The 22895-nt window shown below is 40.3% G+C and overlaps 2 protein-coding genes and 1 pseudogene across 2 annotated transcripts; all 3 read right to left on the reverse strand.

Annotated features, from left to right (window-relative positions):
- Window positions 1–261: 261 nt before the first annotated feature.
- On the reverse strand, window positions 262–4526 carry LOC115023657 (cerebellin-1). Its single transcript, XM_029454842.1, has 4 exons — window positions 4416–4526; window positions 2947–3597; window positions 1783–1902; window positions 262–972 (listed from the first exon to the last, which is right to left on the reverse strand). The coding sequence occupies exons 2-4, from the start codon at window positions 3250–3252 to the stop codon at window positions 775–777; spliced, it is 624 nt and encodes a 207-aa protein (XP_029310702.1). The 5' UTR covers window positions 3253–3597; window positions 4416–4526; the 3' UTR covers window positions 262–774.
- A 1038-nt stretch (window positions 4527–5564) lies between these two features.
- Window positions 5565–8731, reverse strand: LOC115023641 (nuclear factor 7, brain-like). Its single transcript, XM_029454821.1, has 9 exons — window positions 8502–8731; window positions 8050–8413; window positions 7834–7929; window positions 7514–7747; window positions 7277–7424; window positions 7156–7182; window positions 6983–7047; window positions 6642–6764; window positions 5565–6062 (listed from the first exon to the last, which is right to left on the reverse strand). Exons 1-9 carry the CDS (start codon window positions 8729–8731, stop codon window positions 5661–5663), a joined length of 1689 nt encoding a protein of 562 aa, XP_029310681.1. The 3' UTR covers window positions 5565–5660.
- Window positions 8732–17078: 8347 nt separating this feature from the next.
- LOC115023640 (nuclear factor 7, brain-like) lies at window positions 17079–21016 on the reverse strand (annotated as a pseudogene).
- Between the last annotated feature and the right edge of the window lie 1879 nt (window positions 21017–22895).

The following is a 22895-nucleotide window of genomic DNA, read 5'->3' on the forward strand; positions in this document are numbered from 1 at the left end:
TAGGTAAGAAGCTAGGGTGGGCTTTTCTTTTAAAGTGTGATAATACCAATGATTTCAAAATAAGTTTTTAAATGACAAAATGTAGCAAAAGTCATCATATATGTCACAAATCAAATTCTAACATAAGAAATACAAACCATTATACTTTTCCTTCAGCCTTGAATCAGTTGGTAAAAAAAACAGCAACACACTTTTTATATTCTTTCATTATTACAATTTAGTTAAAGATAGATAAAATACATTAAAACTTAATTCATTCTTACTTCTTCTACATCCATGTCCATCCAAAATGTCCTCACTTCATCATTTTATCCTATTAGACATTTGTTTGAAATTCTTGAAATGGCCAAACACGTGTTTTGTGAGGTCACAGTGACATTGACCTTTGTCCACCAAAATCAAATCAGTTCATCCTTAAGTTCAAGTGGACGTTTGTGCCAAACGAGGCAGAGAATCGACACAATCATTTTCTTTATTGCCACAAAGATTTGCTATCCTGTATTTCATGCATTAAAAGAAAATCATAAACCTCTGACAGGCTGACACCTCTGGTAAGCAAGCATATACGACACATTACAGTGGTCAGACAACAGTTAGCCATAGAAGTGCGATGGAAATGGAAAATTACTTTCTGAGTGATCTCACCCATTCATCTGACATATGCATCAAAACAGTTTGATTGAATTCAACGTTTCTCCATTAATGCTTCCCCCTTTCCTGTCAAACTCCTCCAAACCCCTGAACCCAAGAACATAATCCTACCTCAACCCTGATCTACAAGGGGAACACCAGAAACCCGGAGAAAGTGGAGTACTTCCAGCCTCCCATTAGATTCCCCCTCTCCAGTTTGAGGTAAGTCTTGTCCCCTCCCTCCATCATCACCAGGCCGGCATTGGTGGCAGCTTCCCTAGTCACGTCCTGATCACCTGCGAAGGCTGAAATCACCGGCCAGCCGTTGAGAACCAAACTCACCTGTGAAAGATGGGTGAGCAGAAAGAGCAGGTGAGCAGAGGGGTAAGACATTTGCAGTAAAACGAGGGTCAGGAAAATGGATTATATACGTAAAAGCCTTGAATTTCATCACATTTTTTAGTTTGGAGCTTGACCAACGGGTATATTTGAGTTTATGTACTTACACTGCAGTTGTAGAAAGATTTTGTGTGCCCATTGGCTAGAGAATCTTCATTTAAATGTCAGCATTGTTAACAAATAAATGTTATGTTAGGTTTGAACAGCTGCCATAACAGCGCCGTGGGTGAGCCAACTAGAACAAACACATGTCAAGTTTGAGTAACTGCAAGTTCATTTACGAGCTATTTATTTGTTGTTTTCGCTTAAAACAAAGTTAAAACATACTTGCTTTAATTCTTTCATACATTTTTATTTGTATACCTTTTTATTTTATATCTTTAATTCACTAACTGCAAATAACTGGGAAAAAAACTAAAAACTCTTTATAGTTTGAACCAACGCTGTGAAAGCAAATACAATTGACAACTTGTCCAAGGCACTGGAGAAAGTTCAATTAAGTTATATAACTCAGACTGTGAAATAGCATGTGTGAAACTCATTGATTTTCTTTTGCTTTTTTTGTATGAACAAATATATTTTATTTAGATTCCTTTCAGTTTTGTTGTTTTTGGGTTGTCTTACCCATGTGCCATCCTGGGTCCAGTATTACAGATGTATGTAGAGGCGAATGATTTGCTGTTTTACTCAATGTAACCTCTAGTGTTGAAACATTTACATTTGATCACATTTCCTGTACGCTGGTGTTCTTACTTGTATCGTCTGCCGGTTGTACACTTTGACAACATGAAAGCTGAAACTGTAGACTCCTTTTCTAGGGGCCACAAAGATACTTCTCGCCGGGTCAAAATGGCTGCCAACATTTACTAGGATCTAAGAAGAAGAGGAGATGAGAGAAGAGGATAAATAATACAACCAGGCCCTGAGCCAAGTTACTAATAGTGTATTAAAGTTTAGGAATAGCTGATCAAAAATCTGTAATTTTGGGAAGTTCAGCGCTAAATCATTGCCAGGAGAAGAAGAAAGGATATGAACAAGGTGTCCTGGCAGGACATTTGAGTACACCACCTGCAGGACACAACAGACATACTAAATCATTATTTGTCTGATTGTTGCATCATTCATTCGTATTAGTCTTCTTTCCCGGTTCCCAGACACTGCTTACAAAGACTAAGCATCACCGCTGAAGTATCAGTATTGAGCAATGCTTTCTTGTACAAACTAATTAAGTCATGACACATGCGGCGCAGTGTTTGTCACTCGATTATGATAACGCTCTGGAAAATTACTCAGTAATACTTTCTCTGTGTACAGTGTGATCATTGAAGCAAAGACCAATCACAGACCAGTAGGCCGCATGTTTATCCAAACTGTTGTAAAAGAGGTCAAATATAAGCCCACATTCTTTTTCTTGTTGTACAAATCCCCCAGTCACTTTGTCATGACTACTACACCCCTTGGATGAACCAAAATGCCAAGATTGGGACAAAAACGAAATCCTGAGCAGAAGGTTGCCGGTAGCTAGAGTTAGCAAGAACGCTGTCAATGTTATCAAACAAAAACGCCACTACAACAACCACAAAACCACAGTCTCCCTGCCTGGTAGTCACCTCTTTTTTTCCCAAGTTTAAAGACTTAGTGATACTTAGTGATCCCATTAATACAGTCATGTGTTTATACATTTTAGAACTTAAATATCCAATATATGTAACTTAATCCTTCTTTTCTGGAACTGTTGAAAATTTAGCAAGTGGACTTCTGGCAAATCAGTGTTGCTGACTAACAAGAAGCATATCAACCTCAAAATAATAATATTTGTTGGTCAATTTGCTGTATGGACTGGTAAACCTTCCACTTCCTGCTTCTCAAATGGTTGTCCGACCAATTTTGGAGTCATGGTATACTCCAAAAACCTACCTGATCAAAGTAGATGGTCATGGTGCGGTTGCTCATCTCGGAGGGTTCGTGGTTGGTGTTTCGGATGGCTGAAAACGCCACCCGACCGGTTCCTGACCTCACCGACATGCCCAGAGCGTTACCCGATGGCTCCGCAGAGGGAGTGGAGTCGCACACCACAAGACACTTTCCCTCTAACACGATTGGCTCTGTGTCATTCTGACACTTGACCTCTGAGGGCCCCCAATGGATCAGGAGCAGCAGTCCAACAAAAAAGACTGAGCGAGGAGAAAGGCAGGGCGGAGAGGGAGGAGACAGACGGGGCATAGCTACAAATGAACGTGAGCTTTGGTTGTTTCTGGGGCACAGTGACAATATGGCCACCACAATTCTTCAATAAGAATGTGTCTTCTTGAAGAACACCTCACTTCAGCAACAGGATCATAATTTCGCCTGAAAAGAACACTTGCATATCATGGGACATGAAATGATTCAGGGGTGGAGATGGAGTCTCTCCGGGAAGACGACTAGTTGGCACCAAGATGGCGGATTCCCATAACAGTAGAGAAGGAGTCCTTATAAATAGAGTTGAGAGAAATCCAGTTCGTCACACCACTGCAAAAATGGACATCAGCCAAACAAACTGGTTTGGAGTCTGTCAAGGCTTCAGATCTGTTTGAGGGAGTAGACACAATTTTGCATGTAAAAATGTTACACATTTTCTGTAATAAGAAAGAAATTACAACTTAAGCTTGGCTTCTTTAAGATGCTTTTCTATGTTTAAAAAAGAGTTGTTGATTTAAAACTACCATCCAAAGTACACTTGTTCTTGAATCTCATTTGAGAAATGGAATTTAAAACAGACAGGCGACACATGAAGATGAGAAAGAGAATGGCAGTAGATATTTACAAGGAAAAGGAAATATGCTGAAGAGGAAAATAATTGATGAGGTAATGTTTTGGCCGGGAAGAAGCCGCATGAGTGCCAGCTGGACACAGGAGGGGGGTACAGCGGACTATCACAATCCCACCATGAGAGGCCATCTGTGGCTAAACATTCCCACTCTTTCTCCACCTGCACCATTCCAATTAAATCCCATTCTCTGCGCTTGCATTCTTTAAAACAAACACCCATGAACACCTGCTATAAATACAAAGATTACAGAACTAGCTATAGCATTATCCGAGTGTCAGATTTGATCAGTAAATTACCATAAGGAGATGATTCTTCATGCACTGCAGGAAATAATTGTCCTTGGATAAATGCTAAAACATATGTTTTAAAAAGTTAAGATCTGCTACGATAAAAGAGTTAAGTGAAAAATGAGGGAATCTGATTTCATTTTGCAGAGTTAGACGAATCCGCACAATTATTGCCTAAACAGCACACCCAACAATAAACAGTACAAGCATTTTCACAAAATAAAACCTTGCAACATGTATAAAGATATTATGGTTTGTTCAAAAATATTGACGGACAAAACACCCACCTCTAACTCTAAGTGTTGGCTCTGCAGCGGCACACAGAAACCAGCTTTCTTCAGTAAAGTTAGAACATCCCAAGAGCCTCGTTCCCTGTTACCTTCAGCTTTCTCTTTCCCTCACCCTCTCTTTTCCCCATCTCTCTCTCTCTCTCTCTCTCTCTCTCTCTCTCTCTCTCTCTCTCGCTTTCTCTCTCTCGCTCTCTCTCTGTTCCAGGAAACCCCCGTGTTCGAGCAGACGTTTATTCACATCATGTCACACATCACAGCATCGCGGTCCTTCTGTTCTCACGGCTCCTCGACCCCCTACTGTACTTGTTTCCCTTCCCTCTTCGTACATCTCTCTCAGGTATCACGGGATGGATGGCAGAACCGAAAGACAGCGTCACAAATTGCTGTACATCCTTTCTGTTGGGGTAATTTCTTGCAAAGGTGTGGAAAACAAAACTCTTCATATGGATTTCATCTTGATTTTGAAATTACAACTCTACACTCTACAACTACACCCAATTGTGTTGTGAAAACTCAAACCTGTCTTATAGAAATGATGTTTATATGCTACTAATTTGCAACAGCAAATTTCTTTTGACAGAAATATAATGGCTTGTGGTCTTAAGTTTTGGGTCTAGAGTTGAGATTTACATGTGACTTGAAAGAAAATGACTTTGTCCAAACCTTTTGAAATGATTGTAGTTGATTGAGAAAAGGATGGGACCCAGCATTGAACCCTGAGGGACCCCTCGTGAAAAGGCATAGAAAGAAGATCCCCAACAAAACGAGAATTCTTGGAAAAATACGTAAACTATACAAATTACTAAATGATAAAGTCAAAGTAGATTAAAGATATAAAATAATAATAATAAAATATATAAAATAATTAAAGCAAGTACGTTAAATCAACAAATAAATAGGCCGTAAATGAACAATTTCACAATTTTTTATTTTTCACAATTGTAATTAAATATGTATTTTTTCCATTTATATACAGTACATACAGTTTCACAGTGCATCCAACTGCATTTAAAGCATTTTATATACATATATATCATTTAAATGATAAACCAGGAAAACAATTCATAATATAAGAAATAGTGAAAACCTTGCATTGAGTTTGTCATGTGTTATTGAAAACAAACAATCTCATAAATGTTGGCCTGTTGCAAGCCAGTGTTAGTCAAATACTGTTACAGTACAAAGGACATAATATAGTATATATGTGAACTTAAATATTGTGACATCAGTTCACATCATCCTTCAAACAGCTGACTCAATGGTTATGTCCCGTCCTTCCCTAACTCTTCCCTCAACAGGACAGATAATCAACGGGGCGGTGTTCTTCCCATTATCTTGAACACAGGGGTTAAAGTACGGGTAGATGGCTTCAGTAAAGTCACACCCGCCGTAAGTGTAAATGTGGGTCTTTGCATCTGCGTCGAAGAAGGACACCGACCCTTCCTCATAGTCCAGGAAGACGCCTACATTCAGGGGGGATTCCTGCAGGTTGAGGTTGATGGAGGGGTTGGCACAGGCTCTGAGAATGCCGCCTTTACGCTTGCAGACGGCCCAGAAACCGCTCTCAGGACGCACTGTGATGGCCCCCTTCCTGTTGATGGACTCCCTGGCCACGCCCAGATCCCAGTCTGTTTTATCCCCAACCTGAAACCCAATGTACAGAATACACAGTCAGACATGCATGCTTGCTTTAAATCTTGCTTTCCAATAATGAAATGACATTTGTCATTCACTTAAGGATAATTGTGTATCAATTCACTACATGTAGAACTCAAATTAGAGGTTGTATTATAACCAATGTCTTGTGATATGTGTAGGAATTAATTAAATAATGTTGTGTTGTTAATGTTACTCTAAATAAGTACAAAAATAGAGTAAACTTGTGTGTGAAGAATTTTAATGGCTTGACTCTCATTTGTGAAAACACCCAGTATGGTGTCACATTAGGGACTTTTCTTTTTTTATATACTGCTGGTCATAATAAAAAGGGTTATTTCAACTGTAAAAATCTAAAAAACTTGAGCACAACCTTTATTTATCATCACTAAAATATGCCTGCACACAGTATGTCACATATAACTAAAAATACAAAGTTTCACTTAAGTTTAATTGAGTGTCACCTGTCTAAAGATGCTGATCTGTGGTGGCAGAACACATGACATTTGACTTGTTTGTGTACACTGCAAGCTTAAAGCGTGTTTTTCTTGTTTCTGAGCTCCTTACCTGAACAACCCAGTAGCTTCTTCCAGATGTGAAGCTTTGTTTCCCCAAAACGCAGACGCAGGAGTTAAACCGCTGAGGATTGTCTGGGAGTGCGGCACTCTTCTTCTGGCTGCTGACGCTTACCTGTGGATCAACATAATCATGGTTACCATCATCATCTTCATCTTCATCACATTAAACATTACTTTATTAATTGCATGAACAAAGCACTTTAGCTTCATTTTGAGCCCCATCGCACCAGATTCTCACTAATGTGAGAATATGTAGCTAAATGGGAGAAATCCAATCTATTCTGAAGAACTTCACACAGTTAATGTAATCATCATACACTCAGACGTTACCTTCTTTCTGTCCGGAGACAGGACCAGCCAGCCGGAAGCAGTCTCAGGATCCAGTGTGATATTGACTGCAGAAACAAAGAAGAAAAACAGTGAGTCCGGTAATAAAAAGGGGAACTAATCAAGGTTAAACTAGGTTATTGAAATAAGCAATGGATGTGTGATTGTGAACATACCTGCATATTGATTCATCTTGTCAGCTTCTGCAAAAAGAGAGAATAAAAAAGGTTATTTTCATGAACAATCTTTGGTCATTTTGTGAAGTAGATGATCTTTTTCTGCCGAAGGTTTACTGACCATCTGAAGTAAATTTGTTTGCAAGTTCCTGGCAGACGTCCACAAGCTTGGAGACGGCTCTCGTCACCGTGCTCATGCAGTTATCTGAGTAGATTGTGACCTCAGACCAGTCTCTCGTGGATGGGAGTCGACTTACAGAAGGGAAACTCTGAAATGGCGAAAGACACACAGGTTACTCATGAGTCTTGAAGTGTTGACGCAGCACAGACATGTTGAAATGTAGTTCAGGTTTCTAACCTGTAGGAGGTAAAGTGGGTTCTGAGTGTGCACCAGACTCAGCAGCTCTCTGCCTTTCGCCTGCAGCTCATTGACCTCCCGCGCCAGGTCCTCGAACATATCGTAGGCTCTCCTCTCAGCTTCTTGCTGGTTCTCCTCCAGCTCCTCCACCAGCTCCACCTGGTGTCTCTTGATGGCTGTAATCAGCATGCTGCAGAACTGAACGCTGCTCTGTATCTCCTTATCTGTGGTTTTCTGTCAATTGAAATGATACAAATGTGTAAATTTACAGATAAAAGCAGACAAACCCTTTTAAAACATGCATCCAAACGTCAACTTACTTTGCTCAGATCCACTGAATGTTGGATCTCCTTCATTTTTATCAGTCTTGCATGGATCATCTGTTTAAACATGGCCTTCGTGTCCTTCAAACAAGTCTGCAAAATGTGTAAAGAATAATACATGTTGAGTATAATGTGCAGTAGTAGACTCTTTGTACACATTTATTTTAAGCTGAGTTCAAAGGAAGATGAACAATAGAATAAACGTTTCTTCACCTTGACCCTCTTCCTCTCCTTGTCCATGCATACAGTATTGTGGTGTTTGTGGTCCTTCTTGATGCATTGCTCACAAACAGGCATCTGGTCTTTCGTGCAGAACTTGGTCAGCAGCTGGTTGTGGTTTCTGCAGAGGTGACTGCTGGTGAAGATGGAAGGATCCTTCAGCCGGTGTCTCTGCAGCGCTGGATCCCTCTGGTGTGGTGTGAGGTGAAGTTCACAATAAGACACCTGGCATGTGTGGCACGACTTGACCGATGTCGACTTGTCTCCTTGGCAGATGTCACATGGAACTTCTTCGGTGTTTAGGGATTGTCTCCTGCTTCCTGGTGACACCACAGGGTCCACATCCTCCTCTTGTGACCTTTTGATTTGAATTCAATTCTGTTAAATCTCAAATAAATACAAATATTTAGAAAGAAATGAAAAAAGGAATAATTTTCAAAACAAACCTTCTGTAGCTATCAATGATTTCATCAAATGCTCGGTTGATCCTGAGTTGCGGACGCTCGCTGAATGTCTCTTTGCACAGTGGACACTCAAAATGGTCCTTAGTGTCCCAAAAGTCTTCAATGCAGTCCAGGCAAAAGTTATGTCCACATGGGATGGTGGTGGGTTTGGTGTAGATGTCCAGACAGATGCAGCACTCGAACTGCTCCTCAAGCGACACAGAAAGGGCCATGTTTGTGCCTGGAAAAAACCCCAAATTAAAAAACTTACAGGTGCATATGGGAGGAAATTCTTGCACACATAGTTTTATATTGTGCACAAGATTATTGCTTCTAAAAGAGAAGTCAAATCATATTAGCTTATTTTAAATTCACAACATGATATCCTCTTACCTTTTTGTGTTGTCAGGTCGCGTTGTGATGCAGATAGCTAGATGCAGCGTTTAGTGCAGGACGCAGTGTGCAGGTGTTTAAATACGCTCCACAGTCCCTCCCTGTCTGCACAAGGATTCGTCACTCTCAGTCAGATTCCAGTTCCTACCCTCATGATGTATTCATTTCCACAACAATCAAATATTCTGGTAATTCTGGTTCTGAGGCTTTAATTGATGTCTTTTGTTCTAACAAATCGTACATGTTACGTAACACGCGTGCAAGAGTTGGCTCTCAGGTGCAGGTCATGCCGGAAAGTGTAATCTATTTACACACTGGAACACAATGTTCAGTGCTAATGTGTGTGATTAAGCAGCCACAGAGTAAACATGTCATACTAAGGAGAATAAATGTGTGTGTGTGTGTGTAAAAATAAAATGTACAAAATCACCTGAGATAATAATAATATGCAGAAAATGTTCCATGTGCAATTTTTTTGCGAATCATATACGTAAGTGTGATAAAACCACCAATCCATATCTATATTAATGAATTAATTCAGTTTTTATCACACACACTTACGCACGCAAGCACGCACGCACGCACGCACACACACACACACACACACATACACACACACTCTCTCGCTCTGGGGACGTGGAACGGAGCCGGAACTAGTGCGGGAGGTGGAGCGCCACCAGTTGGATCTGGTGGGGCTTATATCTACGCTTGGCTCTGGAACTGTACTCCTGGATAGGGGTTGGACTCTATTCTTCTCCGGAGTTGCCCAAGGTGTGAGGCGTTGGGCCGGTGTGGAGATACTCACAAGTACCCGGCTGAGCGCCGCTACGTTGGAGTTCACCCCGGTGGATGAGAGGGTCGCCTCCCTACGCCTTCGGGTTATGGGGAGGAAAACTCTGACTGTTGTTTGTGCCTAAGCCCCAAACCGCAGTTCGGAGTATTCGGCCTTCTTGAAGGGGGCTCCAGTTGGGAACTCCGTAGTCTTGCTGGGAGACTTCAACGCACACGTGGGAAACGATGGAGACACCTAGAGAGGCGTGATTGGGATGAACGGCCTCCCTGATCTAAAGTCGAGCGGTCGTTTGTTGTTGGACTTCTGTGCTAGTCATGGAATGGCCATAACAAACACCATGTTCGAACATAAGGATGCTCATAAGTGTACGTGGTACCAGAGCACCCTAGGCCAAAGGTCAATGATCGATTTTGTAATCGTATCATCTGATCTGAGGCCTAATGTTTTGGACAGAGTGAAGGGTGAAGAGAGGGGCGGAGCTGTCAACTGATCACCATCTGGTGGTGAGTTGGATCAAGGTGTGGGGGAAGACTCAGGACAGACCTGGTATGCCCAAACGGGTAGTGCGGGTGAAATGGGAACATCTGGAGGAAGTCCCTGTCCTGGAGATCTTCAACTCACACCTCCGGCGGAGCTTTTCAGACATCCCTGTGGAGGTTGGGGGCATTGAACCTGATTGGGCGATGTTCAAAACCTCTATTGCTGAAGCTGCGGTGAGGAGCTGTGGTCTCAAGGTCTTAGGTGCCTCAAGGTGCGGTAACCCTCGAACACCGTGGTGGTTCCCCGGTGGTCAGGGAAGCCGTCTGACTAAAGAAGGAGTCCTTCCGGGTTATGTTATCCGGGAGGACTCCGGAAACAGTTGTAGGGTATCGAAGGACTAGAAGGGAGGCAGCCTTTGCCGTGGCAGAGGCAAAGCAGCGGGTGTGGGAGAAGTTCGGAGAAGCTATGGAGAAGGACTTTCGGTCGGCACCAAGGTGCTTCTGGAAAACCATCCGGCACCTGGGAGTACGCCCATCCGGTCTACATGTGTTTTGTGGATCTGGAGAAGGCGTATGACCGGGTCCCCCGGGTGATACTGTGGGAGGTGCTGCGGGAGTATGGGGTGAGAGGGTCACTTCTGAGGGCCATCCAATCCCTGTACGCCCAAAGCGAGAGTTGTGTCCAGATACTCGGCAGTAAGTCGGATTCGTTCTAAGTGAATGTTGGCCTCCGCCAGGGCTGCGCTTTATCACCAATCCTGTTTGTGATATTCATAGACAGGATATCGAGGCGTAGTCGTGGAGGAGAGGGGTTGCAGTTTGGTGGCCTGAGGATCTCATCGCTGCTCTTTGCAGATGATGTGGTCCTTATGACATCATCGGTCTGTGACCTTCAACAGTCACTGGATTGGTTCGCAGCCGAGTGTGAAGCAGTTTGATGAGGATCAGCACCTCAAAATCTGAGGCCATGGATCTCAGCAGGAAACCTGTGGATTGCCTACTCCGGGTAGGGAATGAGCCCTTACCCCAAGTGAAGGAGTTCAAGTACCTCGGGATCTTGTTCGCGAGTGAGGGGACGATGGAGCGAGAGATTGGCCGGAGAATCGGAGCGGTACTGCAGTCGCTTTACCGCACCATTGTGACGAAAAGAGAGCTGAGCCAGAAGGCAAAGTTTTCAATCTACCGGTCGATCTTCGATCCTATCCTCACCTATGGGCCGAAATGGGTTTTCTCAGACAGGTGGCTTGCGTCTCCTTTAGAGATAGGGTGAGAAGCTCAGCCATCTTTGAGAGACTCGAAGTAGAGCCGCTGCTCCTTTACATTGAAAGGAGCCAGTTGAGGTGGTTCGGGCATCTAGTAAGGATGCCACCTGGGTGCCTACCTCGGGAGGTGTTCCAGGCACGTCCAGCTGGGAGGAGACCCCGGGGAAGACCCAGGACTCGGTGGAGAGATTATATCTCCTCACTGGCCTGGGAACGCCTCGGGATCCCCCAGTCGTAGCTGGAGGATGTGGCCAGAGAAGGGATTTTTGGGGTTCCTTACTGGAGCTGCTGCCCCCGTGACCCCGGATAAGCGATAGACGATGGATGGATGGAAACCAATGCACATGAGATACAATTATAAAAATGTAAAATAAAATATAATTAAAAGCTATAATAACAGTAATAGTAGTATAATAGTATGAAATAAAAATTACATTCATAAAAAAACAATACAATTGAATAAAATCTACATCTTAAATATGATAAAAGAAGCGATTAATAAAATAACATTTAAATAGAATAAAATATTACAACTAAAATAAATACGTGAATAGAAGAATGTTAATAATGTCCATAAATATACCATTCTTAATCAAAGTTCTTCACTTCTAGCAGCTTGGGGTGTAAAAATATAATGCTTTAGTCCGGCACTTTGGAACAAGTAACAGACTCGTGCCAGAGGACAGCACCGGTTCATACACTATAAGAATGTGAGACATATGTCAAAACAAGACCATAAAGTGCTTTAAAAACAAGTAGCCAATGTAAGGACTTTAAAACCGGAGGAATGTGTTCTCTTCTTCTCGTCCTGGTCAGTTCTCGGGCTGCAGAGTAAACTGCTTTGGGTAAGCCAGATGAAACCTTTTCTCATTATCAGTAAATTGAAAGAAGAACTGAGGAATAACAAAAAGTCTTTCAAGGAAGACAAACCTGTTTTATTTTTATTTTAGAAGAATGAACAATAGATACTTCACACAAAGAAGAGTTACACATCAGAGGAAAGGGTTGTTTATGTATGGCATTTTTTTTTAACAAAACATAGCCTGCATAGTACAAAAAGAAGAGTGCCAAATTAGTTTGGCCTCTTTGCAGGTGATCAGAGACGCATTGAGACGAAGGCCGACTGACGCTCTGTCGTACTACTTCAGATCTCATGATCGTAATAGTGCATCATATTTTTTAAGTTTATCATGTATTTTGTATGTAAATTTGGATCTGCAAATTTGTTAAAGCTGTGAAATAAAGAGTATCGCACTGAATTGTACTGAAGTAGATGTATAAAGGAAATACTTACACTAAGCAAAGTACAAATACCTCAAAATGGTAATTAAATCTGCAATAACAGTTTTTTGGGAATGGAAAAGAGTTTTGAATTCAACATTGACATTTCATTTTTAAGTTGATCTCCAGCAAACTCGTGAGCAAGCAATTGCTTTTATTTACACTTCCTGGAGTTACGGAAGTGTTTCTGTCCACCTGATGTATGTAAGTACAATATTCACGTAGTTTCAACTAATTCTCTTCATCACTACGAGCAACCTTGTTACCTTGTAATATGGTACAATGTTATTATATGTGATTAAAGGGTCTTTAAGTTCACAAAAGTTTCAATATTTGTTTGGAAAACAACATCCATCCATCCATCCATCCATCCATCCATCCATCGTGTACCGCTAAGGAACCCCAATCTCCCCTTCTCCGGGCCACATCCGCCAACTCCGACTGGGGGATCCCAAGGCGTTCCCAGGCCAGTGAGGCGATATAATCTCTCCACTGAGTCCTGGGTCTTCCCCGGGGTCTCCTCCCAGCTGGACGTGCCTGGAACACCTCAACTGGCTCCTTTCAACGCAAAGGAGCAGCGGCTATACTCCGAGTCTGAGAAAACCCATTTCGGCTGCGTGTACCCGCGATCTCGTTATTTAACCAAAATATAAGTGTTTGAATTGATTTTAAATCGTTGCTAAAGAACACAGCCTGCAACCCTACAAATGTTCTTCATAGGAAATGTTTCCTAACAGTTTTCTGGCACATGCTAAAAGAAAAAACGTTTTTGTGACGTCCGCACCAGGAAACAGTCTGAGTACTAATAGGTCATCCAAACAATATTTGAGATCCATAAGTGTGCTGATATGTCATCAGGTGTGAATCTGATTCATAGTGTGATCATTTTCCTTCCTTAATTTAGATACTGAGCTCTGTTGCACACAACATTATTATTATTTACAGTAATAATGAAGTTATTAAACCTGTTTTGCAAAAAAACTTTCCCCTTTTTAAATCCATATGCAGTAAAAGGTTGGATGAACATTGGTATGACTCAGTATTCATGTTTAATTAAGCTTTGACCTACATGTGTGACAATGCCATGCAGTCGGCTGAGCTGTCATGAATCTACCTCACTAAAACAAAGAGCAGATTCTCACATGACCCGGCCTTCTGTCTAACAACATTAGCCTACAACATATTAAGTCGCGTCTGCAACACTTGTGCGTAATGAGGCTTAAGTAACAACACAGTACCAGCTTCACCGAATCACTACACCAACACAACTTATGCAGTGCAACTGGAAAAACGTGTAGTTAACAGCTCCTGGCTAAACGGCAGAACTGAGGACAAAAAACAACAACAATCTAAGGAACCAATGTCCCCTTCGTAACCTGCACCCTTACAGAACTCCCTACCAACCAAAGGACAGGAAACTATCTGACTTTCCACTTCCCAGCTTCCCAGTGCAGCCTTTCCTTACAACAAGTACACACTTCGCACGTAAACATCAGCATCACAGACACCGGACTCAAAATCAGGACATACTTGTCTATAAGTGCAACAGCCTCAGCAGCAGTTGCTCAGATTGCAACATTGCTCTGCAGAGAATTTTTGAATTGCTCCAAAACCATTTGATTGCACAAGTTTTAACTTTAAGAGCCGTACAGCGTTGATGAAGTCACACTAAAGCTGTGCATCATCAATGTACGCCAATCTATATTGTCCAGTACCTGCTCAAACGGTGAACAGTGATATCCTTACCAAATTTGACATGATGGACAAAAAGACACACTAAATAATAAATAACTCAACATCAAAACCTGGAGCACCAGGATGGTTCCTTTCTTAGAAAACTAATTGGTTTCATGTCCTCCTTCATACGTTTGACGATTGTCAACGCCTGCTCTAGACCGGGGAAAAAAGACACATGACAGGAGATAATCTTATCTGCTTTTATGTTTTTATAACTCCATATTAACTTTTATATATCTTTTTATAAATGTGCCCGTGTACACCGTGCCCAGATGTGTCTTGAACTCCACAGCAGGAAACAGAAAACAGAGTAACAGCAAGAGAACTAAACACAATGACCGTGACACAATTATAATTGAGTACATGTACTTAATTACACTGGTAATTATGTAACCTCAAGGTTCCACACAGTTCTTGTGATTCCACACATCATGTCCTAAAGTACAATTTGGGAACACACACACACAACAGCAGAAAACCGGAATCACAGATGCTTCACATTCATGTTCAACCGCGATAAGACTATGTTTCAAAACAATGCCATCGCCAAACAGATTCCTACACAGTTCATCATCCACATTGTCAATGCCAACTGTCACGTCTCACAATGAATCAGATACAACATTGTGCAACTGGACACAGCTAGAACATTCTCACAGCACAATTATGATTTAGCAAGTATAATGTTAACCAAGTTCACCATCTTAAGTTAGTGTGTTTGCAGGCTAATGTTTGCTAATTAGCAACACATTGTTTGGTGAGGCTGATGGTGAATGTCATTCATTTTGCCTTTTGATACTGTCCAGTACCTGCTCAAACAGTGAACAGTGATACCCTAGCAAATTTGACTTGAACAAGGTTTAAACCCGCGACGCCAGGTACAGACAACTCAGCATCAAAACCTGGAGCAACAGGATGCTTCCTTTCTTAGAAAACTAATTGGTTTCATGTCCTCCTTCATACGTTTCTTGACGATTGCCAACGCCTGCTCTAGACCGGGACAAAGAGACACATGACATGAGATAATCTTATCTGCTTTTATGTTTTTATAACTCCATTTTAACTTTTATATAACTTTTTATAAATGTTTGCAACTTTGTCCCCAAGTGCAGTCTCTCTTAATACATAAAAAGTTTGTTGGAGCGACGCCAGCAAGTGTTCTTAAACAAGTCATTGTATAGATGTGAGAACATATGAATAAAAGGAGTTGCGTGAGAAGTCAGGAAGACACCTTAGTTTAGAAAAGCATGATATATAATTTTATTATCTTTAAAACAAATCTTAGGGAGAGGCAGAGACAAAAATGTACTCCGTAGATAACGTTTAAAAACAACCTTGCAACATGTATAAAGATATTATGGTTTGTTCAAAAGATATTGACGGATAAAATACCCACCTCTAACTCTAAGCGTTGGCTCTGCAGCGACACACAGAAACCAGCTTTCTTCAGTAAAGTTAGAACATCCCAAGAGGCATGGCATCCACTTTCACTGCTATGCTGACGACACTGGATCTCAACCAACGTTTATTCACATCATGAGCTTCGCGGTCCTTCTATTCTCACGGCTCCTCAACCCCATACTGTGCTTGTTTCCCCTCCCTCTTCCTCCCTCTCTTTTACCTCAGGTATCACGGGATGGATGGCAGAACCGAAAGACAGCATCACAAATTGCTGTACATCATTTATGTTGGGGTAATTTCTTGAAAAGAGGGGGCTAAGTGATCAAACTCCCTCCTGAAGAGTCCAAACTTTCATGCAGGTGTCTCAGGTGTGGAAAACAAAGCTCTTCTTATGCAAAGGGTCGGTTCATCTTGATTTTGAAATGAGATGTCTGTATCAATAACTACACCCAATTGTGTTGTGAAAACTCAAACCTGTCTTATAGAAATTATGTTTATATGCTACTAATTTGCAACTGCAAATTTATTTTGACAGAAATATAATGGCTTGTGGTCTTAAGTTTTGGGTCTAGTCACAGCATCGCGGTCCTTCTGTTCTCACGGCTCCTCGACCCCCTACTGTACTTGTTTCCCTTCCCTCTTCGTACATCTCTCTCAGGTATCACGGGATGGATGGCAGAACCGAAAGACAGCGTCACAAATTGCTGTACATCCTTTCTGTTGGGGTAATTTCTTGCAAAGGTGTGGAAAACAAAACTCTTCATATGGATTTCATCTTGATTTTGAAATTACAACTCTACACTCTACAACTACACACAATTGTGTTGTGAAAACTCAAACCTGTCTTATAGAAATGATGTTTATATGCTACTAATTTGCAACAGCAAATTTCTTTTGACAGAAATATAATGGCTTGTGGTCTTAAGTTTTGGGTCTAGAGTTGAGATTTACATGTGACTTGAAAGAAAATGACTTTGTCCAAACCTTTTGAAATGATTGTAGTTGATTGAGAAAAGGATGGGACCCAGCATTGAACCCTGAGGGACCCCTCGTGAAAAGGCATAGAAAGAAGATCCCCAACAAACCGAGAATTCTTGGTAAAATACGTAAACTATACAGATTACTAAATGATGAAGTCAAAGTAGATTACAGATATAAAATAATAATAATAATAATAAAATGTATAAAATAATTAAAGCAGGTACGTTAAAACAACAAATAAATAGGCCGTAAATGAACAATTTCACAATTTTTTATTTTTCACAATTGTAATTAAATATGTATTTTTTCCATTTATATACAGTATATACAGTTTCACAGTGCATCCAACTGCATTTAAAGCATTTCATATACATATATATATCATTTAAATGATAAACCAGGAAAACAATTCATAATATAAGAAATAGTGAAAACCTTGCATTGAGTTTGTCATGTGTTATTGAAAACAAACAACTCATAAATGTTGGCCTGTTGCAAGCCAGTGTTAGTCAAATACTGTTACAGTACAAAGGACATAATATAATATATATGTGAACTTAAATATTGTGACATCAGTTCACATCATCCTTCAAACAGCTGACTCAATAGTTATGTCCCGTCCTTCCCTAACTCTTCCCTCAACAGGACAGATAATCAACGGGGCGGTGTTCTTCCCATTATCTTGAACACAGGGGTTAAAGTACGGGTAGAGAGCTTCAGTAAAGTCACACCCGCCGTAAGTGTAAATGTGGGTCTTTGCATCTGCGTCGAAGAAGGACACCGACCCTTCCTCATAGTCCAGGAAGACGCCTACATTCAGGGGGGATTCCTGCAGGTTGAGGTTGATGGAGGGGTTGGCACAGGCTCTGAGAATGCTGCCTTTACGCTTGCAGACTGGCCCAGAAACCGCTCTCAGGACGCACCTGTGATGGCCCCCTTCCTGTTGATGGACTCCCTAGCCACGCCCAGATCCCAGTCTGTTTTATCCCCAACCTGAAACCCAATGTACAGAATACACAGTCAGACATGCATGCTTGCTTTAAATCTTGCTTTCCAATAATGAAATGACATTTGTCATTCACTTAAGGACGATTGTGTATCAATTCACTACATGTAGAACTCCAATTAGAGGTTGTATTATAACCAATGTCTTGTGATATGTGTAGGAATTAATTAAATAATGTTGTGTTGTTAATGTTACTCTAAATAAGTACAAAAATAGAGTAAACTTGTGTGTGAAGAATTTTAATGGCTTGACTCTCATTTGTGCAAACACCCAGTATGGTGTCACATTAGGGACTTTTCTTTTTTTATATACTGCTGGTCATAATAAAAAGGGTTATTTCAACTGTAAAAATCTAAAAACTTGAGCACAACCTTTATTTATCATCACTAAAATATGCCTGCACACAGTATGTCACATATAACTAAAAATACAAAGTTTCACTTAAGTTTAATTGAGTGTCACCTGTCTAAAGATGCTGATCTGTGGTGGCAGAACACATGACATTTGACTTGTTTGTGTACACTGCAAGCTTAAAGCGTGTTTTTCTTGTTTCTGAGCTCCTTACCTGAACAACCCAGTAGCCTCTTCCAGATGTGAAGCTTTGTTTACCCAAAATGCAGACGCAGGAATCAAACCGCTGAGGATTGTCTGGGAGTGCGGCACTCTTCTTCTGGCTGCTGACGCTTACCTGTGGATCAACATAATCATGGTTACCATCATCATCTTCATCACATTAAACATTACTTTATTAATTGCATGAACAAAGCATTTTAGCTTCATTTTGAGCCCCATCGCACCAGATTCTCACTAATGTGAGAATATGTTGCTAAATGGGAGAAATCCAATCTATTCTGAAGAACTTCACACAGTTAATGTAATCATCATACACTCAGACGTTACCTTCTTTCTGTCCGGAGACAGGACCAGCCAGCCGGAAGCAGTCTCAGGATCCAGTGTGATATTGACTGCAGAAACAAAGAAGAAAAACAGTGAGTCCGGTAATAAAAAGGGGAACTAATCAAGGTTAAACTAGGTTATTGAAATAAGCAATGGATGTGTGATTGTGAACATACCTGCATATTGATTCATCTTGTCAGCTTCTGCAAAAAGAGAGAATAAAAAAGGTTATTTTCATGAACAATCTTTGGTCATTTTGTGAAGTAGATGATCTTTTTCTGCCGAAGGTTTACTGACCATCTGAAGTAAATTTGTTTGCAAGTTCCTGGCAGACGTCCACAAGCTTGGAAACGGCTCTCGTCACCGTGCTCATGCAGTTATCTGAACTGTTTGTGACCTCAGACCAGTCTCTCGTGGATGGGAGTCGACTTACAGAAGGGAAACTCTGAAATGGCGAAAGACACACAGGTTACTCATGAGTCTTGAAGTGTTGACGCAGCACAGACATGTTGAAATGTAGTTCAGGTTTCTAACCTGTAGGAGGTAAAGTGGGTTCTGAGTGTGCACCAGACTCAGCAGCTCTCTGCCTTTCGCCTGCAGCTCATTGACCTCCTGCGCCAGGTCCTCCAACATATCGTAGGCTCTCCTCTCAGCTTCTTGCTGCTTCTCCTCCAGCTCCTCCACCAGCTCCACCTGGTGTCTCTTGATGGCTGTAATCAGCATGCTGCAGAACTGAACGCTGCTCTGTATCTCCTTATCTGTGGTTTTCTGTCAATTGAAATGATACAAATGTGTAAATTTACAGATAAAAGCAGACAAACCCTTTTAAAACATGCATCCAAACAGCAACTTACTTTGCTCAGATCCACTGAATGTTGGATCTCCTTCATTTTTATCAGTCTTGCATGGATCATCTGTTTAATGCTGGCCTTCGTGTCCTTCAAACAAGTCTGCAAAATGTGTAAAGAATAATACATGTTGAGTATAATGTGCAGTAGTAGACTCTTTGTACACATTTATTTTAAGATGAGTTCAAAGGAAGATGATCAATAGAATAAACGTTTCTTCACCTTGACCCTCTTCCTCTCCTTGTCCATGCATACAGTATTGTGGTGTTTGTGGTCCTTCTTGATGCATTGCTCACAAACAGGCATCTGGTCTTTCGTGCAGAACTTGGTCAGCAGCTGGTTGTGGTTTCTGCAGAGGTGACTGCTGGTGAAGGATGGAAGGATCCTTCAGCCGGTGTCTCTGCAGCGCTGGATCCCTCTGGTGTGGTGTGAGGTGAAGTTCACAATAAGACACCTGGCATGTGTGGCACGACTTGACCGATGTCGACTTGTCTCCTTGGCAGATGTCACATGGAACTTCTTCGGTGTTTAGGGATTGTCTCCTGCTTCCTGGTGACACCACAGGGTCCACATCCTCCTCTTGTGACCTTTTGATTTGAATTCAATTCTGTTAAATCTCAAATAAATACAAATATTTAGAAAGAAATGAAAAAAGGAATAATTTTCAAAACAAACCTTCTGTAGAAATCAATGATTTCAGCAAATGCTCGGTTGATCCTGAGTTGCGGACGCTCGCTGAATGTCTCTTTGCACAGTGGACACTCAAAATGGTCCTTAGTGTCCCAAAAGTCTTCAATGCAGTCCAGGCAAAAGTTATGTCCACATGGGATGGAGGTGGGTTTGGTGTAGATGTCCAGACAGATGCAGCACTTGAACTGCTCCTCAAGCGACACAGAAAGGGCCATGTTTGTGCCTGGAAAAAACCCCAAATTAAAAAACGTACAGGTGCATATGGGAGGAAATTCTTGCACACATAGTTTTATATTGTGCACAAGATTATTGCTTCTAAAAGAGAAGTCAAATCTGAGATTGTCGGGCCATTGAATAATTTAAAATACTGCAATAAGGCTTTTGTACATTATACATCGGTCACATCCCTGTTAAGTACATCTTTGATAATTTTTCTAATTTTATTTTCAATCAAATGTTTTTGGTTTGATAATTATCTTCTGAATCTTTCTGATTATTAGTGTTGATAAATTAAACATTAAATAGTGAAATGCATTTAAAATAAGTAAGTTTGTCTACTTCAAACTTTTTCTTTAACATATTAGCTTATTTTAAATTCACAACATGATATCCTCTTACCTTTTTGTGTTGTCATGTCGCGTTGTGATGCAGATAGCTAGATGCAGCGTTTAGTGCAGGACGCAGTGTGCAGGTGTTTAAATACGCTCCACAGTCCCTCCCTGTCTGCACAAGGATTCGTCACTCTCAGATGTATTCATTTCCAACAACACTCAAACATTCTGGTAATTCTGGTTCTGAGGCTTTCATTGATGTCTTTTGTTCTAACAAATCGTACATGTACATGTACACTCGTGCAAGACTTGGCTCTCAGATGCAGGTCATGCCGGAAAGTGTAATCTATTTACACACTGGAACACAATGTTCAGTACTTATGTGTGTGATTGAGCAGCCACAGAGTGAACATGTCATACTAAGGAGAATAAATGTGTGTGTGTGTGTGTGTGTAAAAATAAAATGTACAAAATCACCTGAGATAATAATAATATGCAGAAAATGTGCCATTTGCAATTCTTTGCGAACCATATACGTAAGTGTATTAAAACTTACATTATTCCACCAATCCAGATCTATATTAATTAATGCATTCAATTTTATTACACACACACACACACACACACACACACACACACACACACACACACACACACACACACACACACCAGTACAGTACCAGTACAGATAATACAGTACAGGTAGACCGCATTTTTATAACTTTTTGTTAATGGGTAATAATTGGTTTGTAGAGCGTCTATAAAAAATATTTGGATTGCTATTATAAAGGTGCAACTGATATATATATATAATATTATATATAATATATATATATATATATATATATATATATATATATATATATATATATATATATATATATATATATAATATAATACATTATTAAATGGTTAATAAATAGTTTGTACAGCATCTCTAAACCTTATTTAGATAGTTAACACTTTGTCAATGGTTTGTAGTTTTAGAAATATTTTGGAAACTATTAACAAATACATAATATAGTTCATAAAATGCTAAGTGTGCACGATAAACTGTTAATAGTTTACTAATGTAATCAGAATGTCATCGTTATCGCCTCTTATCAGCTATTATAAAATATACTAATTACTTTACATTACACAAACTAATTATAAAATAACATAAATAATGGCATTATTTATAATAAATAAACGCTAATTGTATTGTTTGTTAAGGGTAAAATAACTACGAACTTAAATGTAAGTAACTATTAATTTACCATTTATTAATGATGCTTTTTATAAAGTGTTACCTGCAGACGTATGCACCCTTATGATATTGAATAACAATTCCTGAATATAAGATATTGCACAGAGTAAGTTTTATAAAAATAAATATTGATTAAATTAGGGCTGTCAAGCGATTACACTTTTTTATCTAATTAATTACAAGCTTTGTGATTAATTAATCTAAATTAATCGCAAAGATCAATATTTGCTGTGAGAAGCATTTCAAAATATTCAAATGGATTTGGAAGATGAGTGAATCAATGAGTATCATTATAAACTGTCATGTCTTTTATTTCAATACTCTTTCTCCAATATCTTGTTTGCCACAATTATATTAGACAACACAGACGAGATATAAAGTACAATTTAAAATTGGCATAACATCTTTCATTGAACAATTAACAATATCTTTAAAAGTTGGCGGCGTGAGGTGACGTAAAGGATCAAGGGGCATCTAAGACCGCGATTATTCTGCGTTAATTTTTTTGTCGCGTTATTTTTTCTGTGATTAATTAATCTGAATTAAAGCGCTAATTTTACAGCCCTAGAATAAATACATTAGTGTTGCTCAGAGTATTGTACAGTATAAATATTAATAAGAGTTCAGTGTGGTGACAGCTTAGCGGAGAAACTGTTGGTAAGTCTTTGATGGACCTTTCGCTTTCCTGAGGGCAGAAGGACAAACAAGAGATGGGCGCCATGGGGGGAGTTAGCGGATGTGCGTTGATGACTTCCTGTCAAGGTTCACTCATTTCATTCATCTCATCATTCATTCATTTACTTGATGGCACAGTAGAGCAAATGAAGCA

Source organism: Cottoperca gobio, chromosome 18, assembly GCF_900634415.1.
Source record: "Cottoperca gobio chromosome 18, fCotGob3.1, whole genome shotgun sequence".
Classification (NCBI taxonomy): Eukaryota; Metazoa; Chordata; class Actinopteri; order Perciformes; family Bovichtidae; genus Cottoperca; species Cottoperca gobio.